The sequence below is a fragment of the Pyxicephalus adspersus genome, chromosome 10 (assembly GCF_032062135.1).
Source record: "Pyxicephalus adspersus chromosome 10, UCB_Pads_2.0, whole genome shotgun sequence".
Classification (NCBI taxonomy): domain Eukaryota; kingdom Metazoa; phylum Chordata; class Amphibia; order Anura; family Pyxicephalidae; genus Pyxicephalus; species Pyxicephalus adspersus.
The window spans coordinates 641,416-646,176 of record NC_092867.1 but is presented as its reverse complement, the minus strand read 5'-3'; the positions used below and the strand labels follow the sequence as shown (position 1 = coordinate 646,176).

The 4,761-nt window shown below is 49.8% G+C and overlaps 1 protein-coding gene across 1 annotated transcript in view; it reads right to left on the bottom strand.

Moving 5' to 3' along the window:
- Positions 1-962: 962 nt before the first annotated feature.
- Positions 963-4,761, bottom strand: part of HSPA12A (heat shock protein family A (Hsp70) member 12A) — a gene marked incomplete at its 5' end in the record, with an annotated part of 16,600 nt that continues 12,801 nt past the window's right edge. Inside the window, 2 exon segments of the mRNA XM_072424752.1 lie at positions 963-2,973; positions 4,012-4,115. Of these exon segments, the coding sequence (XP_072280853.1) occupies positions 2,339-2,973; positions 4,012-4,115 (739 nt within the window).

Here is a 4,761-nt window from a genome sequence, read left to right as displayed (position 1 = left end):
GCAAAGTTTGGAAGACTTGGCATTGGTGGCTACGAGGTCACCTGACCAATAAAGGAAAAGTTCACCCACTAACCGGCTTGTCAAATCATGCGTAAATGACTAACTAGCCCCTCCCATGAGGAGTTTCTAGCTCCTCCCCAAGTCAGGAAAGATTGTCAGGCTCCTCCCACTGTCCTTTACACTGAGGGGAGGGAAAGTGGCAGCAGACTGAGGGGGAGGGGAGAATATGGGGCTCCACAAAGCAGTTGTGGGTGGAGCGATCCTTTGGGGTTGAGCTTTTCCTTGAATTTTTCCCCTTGAATCCGGAATGGTGAATGCCGTACATTTCCAGCCAGAATACGTTCTCTCTTTACGGTCATTGTGTTGAAGTGTTTGCACTAGTGAAGCTCTGTGGTGCACAGAAAGCAAGTTATAGAGTCCTGCGAGTAGGGGCCCCAAAAGGAGGAGGGGCTATAGAAAGGGGGGGGTCATGCTTTATTGCACTGTGGAAGGAGTGCTGGAACATGTGCTGAGTGCCCATGTTTTAGTAGCAGCTAAAGTCGGGATTGGTGCGTCATCCGCTAATTTACATAATGGTAACCCCGAAATCTGGGCCTGGAGGTCAGCCGGGGATTCCGAATCACAAATAAATCTCACCCCAAATCTGACTTCTCCTCCAGCACCCCAATAAATCCATTTCCTGTATGGATGGAAGATGGCGAAGAGAAATAATTATATATATTGTATCCATTCATCACCATTCATATCCAGCTACCACTGGGCAAACTGTGCCCCCTGCAGGGGGTATTTATGTTTGCATGGTTTAGCTCCTGGAGGGGGTATTTATTTTTGAATGGCTCAGAACTTTGAGGGTTTTCCTGGCTTTCCCATTACCCTCCAATGTCTGAGAATCATTGGCCCCCGGATACCTCTAGATCCTGTGCAGACTTTACCTCTAACTATTTAAAGGGTCCGGAGCTCAATTTAAAATGAATCATTTAGTTTTATTGCTACCTCTGGATCTCACATCAATCAGAGCAGATCCATTTATCATTTTAACCAATCAGAGTTCATTATTGTGAGGACGGGATAGTGATACAATCTGGTTGCTATGGGTTACAGCACTCTGCACTCACACACACCCAGCATCTTTTATACCAATGCTGCACAATCTGTCTTTGGTTATACAGAATTATCACATAAAGGGGTCCTCTATACAAAGCGCTGACCAATCACATTATGGCTTTAGATGAGAAATGCCCGGGGGGAGGGGGGGGCAGATTGGGGGCATTTTACATCAATAGGTAAATATCTGCGTATTATACAAAGGGGGGTTAGTAAAAGGGCTCATAATAAATATTGAGGGGTCCCGAATGCAGCTTCATACCATATTGCACGTTATAGGGTAACTCCACCCAGGGATGGGATTCCAGTAATCTGTGGATTCCGGGGGCATTCCTGGATCTGTACCCCTGCTGTGCCCATTATGAGGGGCTCCCACCATCCCTGTGCTGGGCCCCGGGGTCTGTACCCCTGCAGTGCCCATATGAGGGGTGCGGCCATCCCTTCTGGATTTTTATTCTACATAGGGAACATTGGACAGGTACGAGGGAGTAGTGAGACCAGGTGAGTTGGGTGGGACCTGAGGCTGTAATCGGGAGACCTCCCAATACACACCTGACCCTCTGATGCTGAATATTGGGATACAAAGGGGGCCCAGGAAAAATGGATGAGCACAGGAGCCACACACAGACACGACACTGACATATTGGGGCCACGCACTGACATATTGGGGACACAGACTGATGGACGGGGACACGCAATGACAGATCTGTGCTACACATGGACAGATGTGATTGGGCCCCCTGGATTATTGCTTGGAGACACCTAAAGGGCCCGTAGGATATTTTCTGATCTCAGCAGCAAAACCAGAAAGTTCTGATGGCTTTGGGATCCAATATGGGAGCTCTACCAGAAGAATGGGCATTTGGACTTTTAGGTGCCGGTTCCGGGTTAGTGAGAGGTGGCCCTAGGAGAAGTGGACCCTCTTGTATGTTCTTCATTGTCGGTTCTCTTGTTTGGCCCTAGGGATCATCTGAGGGCAGCACAGAATATAAAGTGCACCCCCCCCCCTGCTTGGTTGCTGGTTGTCAGATTTAGGAGTGCGCCCCCTGTAGTCCACCCGCTGAACCTCCCCTCATGGCTTCCAGATGCTGGAGGTGATGACGCCCATGCCATAAATTAGCTGCGTGATATCATCGGTTCCAGGGACGGTCAGGATACAGGAAAGCTGAGACCGAGTCCCCGGGAGCTGGGCAAGCGCCGGCAGGGAGTACAGGACGGCAGCAGGGGAAGGGTTCTAGTTTAAGAAATCAATGGAGACTTTCACGCTTTTGGAGGTGTTGATGTCAAGGGCGGTGGCTTTGATCTCAGTGTCCCCAAATTGCAGGATGGTTTGGATCTCCCTGCGGGTGGGGGCCGGCGTGCTGTCCACCCCGGTCAGGTCGAGCTTTAGGGTGCCGCATTTCCGTACACCGGGGTCGGTGATGAAGCCGACGTCGTCCTGCTCGGAGCAGTAGATGTTGATGATGATGAGGAGTTGGGAAGGTTTGGCCGGCGTGTAGCTGCGTTTCACCGTCTCCCCCAGAGCCACCGATTGGTCGGCCAGGATGAATTTATCCAACACGTCTGTGCACCAGCGCGTGCCGTCCTTCAGCAGAAGCTTCTCAGGCGGGTGCTTCCCCTCCACGTAGCGATTGAGGACCCCCACCCCGTACGTCATGGGTGAGCGGCGGACTTTAATGACGGCCGGGTCCAGGCCAAACAATACGGCGCCCTTCAGGATGGTGAGACCCACGTCATGCGGGATGATGACACGGCACTGATTGATGAACGCTTGCTGCACCGCCTGCTGCAACAACGGCGATTCTGCAAAACCACCAACCAGAAACAAGAACTTCACCCCACTCACCTCCGGCTTCTGGAACAGATTGGCTGAGAAAAACACAGGAGTGAAAAACACAGTGAATGGTTTTGTGAATGAACAGAGAAAATACAACTAAAATCAAAACCTTCTGTGAAAAGATTCACCGATTTCCATGATAAAGTACCAGCAACACAAATACAAAACCTCATTAGTGTTTAGTAAACGTGTAAAGTGTTTAATTCACACAGCTTTCATCCAACATTCACACCTCTTCTAATCGGTTTTAATTGGAATGATGTGTGAATCGTAATGGAAAGAAAACATAGAGAGACCCTGAAGACGTTTTGTATATTTCTAATAAATATAAATATATCATAATTATAATAGATTACTAATGAGTACTTTAAAATACCATTCCCAGCCAGTAGGGGGAGCCTATGGATGATTCTCATTTTCACAACATTGCTTGCCAGCATGCTAAGAAAAAGTCTATTGTCTACAGAGGTCAATAGCTCAACAAACCTGAATCACGAAGAGCAGTGACCTCCTTCCCCCGAAAAGCAGTGACCCCCTTCCTATTAAGAGCAGTGACCCCTCCCCCTGAGGAGCAGTGACCCTTCCCCCTGAGGAGCAGTGACTCCACCCTTTTGATGAGCAATGATCCCTCCATCATAACAGCAGTGACCCTCCCCTTTCAAAAGCAGTGACCCCTACCCTAGAAGAACAATGGTGCCCCCATTTAATAAGTAGTAACCCAGCCTCATAACAGCAGCGACCCCTCCCCCTAAAAAGCAGCCACCCCTACCCCAGAAGAGCAGTGACCCCTCCCCTGAAGAGCAGCGACCCTTCCCCTGAAGAGCAGTGACCCCTCCTTCTTTACAGCAGTACGGCATTTCAATCAGAGAGAGTCAACCTGCAGGCAATCAGCCGGCTGTTTCTATAACTTACATTGCTCAGTTTTATGGTTTCCCAGATTAAATATGTATGAAATGTAATATTCCAAAATAACTGAGCCAACCATTACAGACACATGGAAATAATCAGAGCTGCAATACTCCATCGTCTCTATTCCACCCCCCATCCCCCCTCCTATTGCCCGGACTTACACAAGTGTTCTATTATGTGGTCCATGGTGGGTTTGAAGAGGGCGTTCATGGCGTCGGGGTTCATTCTCAGCATTCCCTGTGAGGACCATTTAACGAAATCCACGCTGCGGGGAGAAGAGGCGTCAGCGGAGAATAACACAATATTTTCATTATTTGGCACATTTTTCTCATTGCTCAGCGCCGGGGCCCCTCCATTATACCTGAGAATGTTTATCTGAGGCTTCCCAGCTGTGATAACATGGCGGCTCCAGGGGAAGGGGGGTATAATATGTGTGGGGGGAGGGAATGCTGAACCATGGCCGGGGGTTGTTCCCGAATTTCATGATCTACCTGAAGCCCTGGGATGGGAATGACAGCCAGGCAATGGACATCAATGGCAGACATATACCAGTGACATGACAGGTACCCTTTAAATTGGAAGGAATGGGGGCGCAATGTGATCTGGGCATAGACAGCGCCATGTGACCCTGAGCTGCCCCGGGGTCTATGTAGAATGCCCCCCCCCACAACTACAGAAGTCCCCAACTCCCCACAATGGGCCTGCCCTGCATTATAGACTCAGCTCTCTGAATACAGGCTCCTATAGTATATCTACCCCCCCCATGGGCACTGCCAGGCTCCTATAGTATATCTGCACCCCCCATGGGCACTGCCAGGCTCCTATAGTATATCTGCCCCCCATGGGCACTGCCAGGCTCCTATAGTATATCTGCCCCCCCATGGGCACTGCCAGGCTCCTATAGTATATCT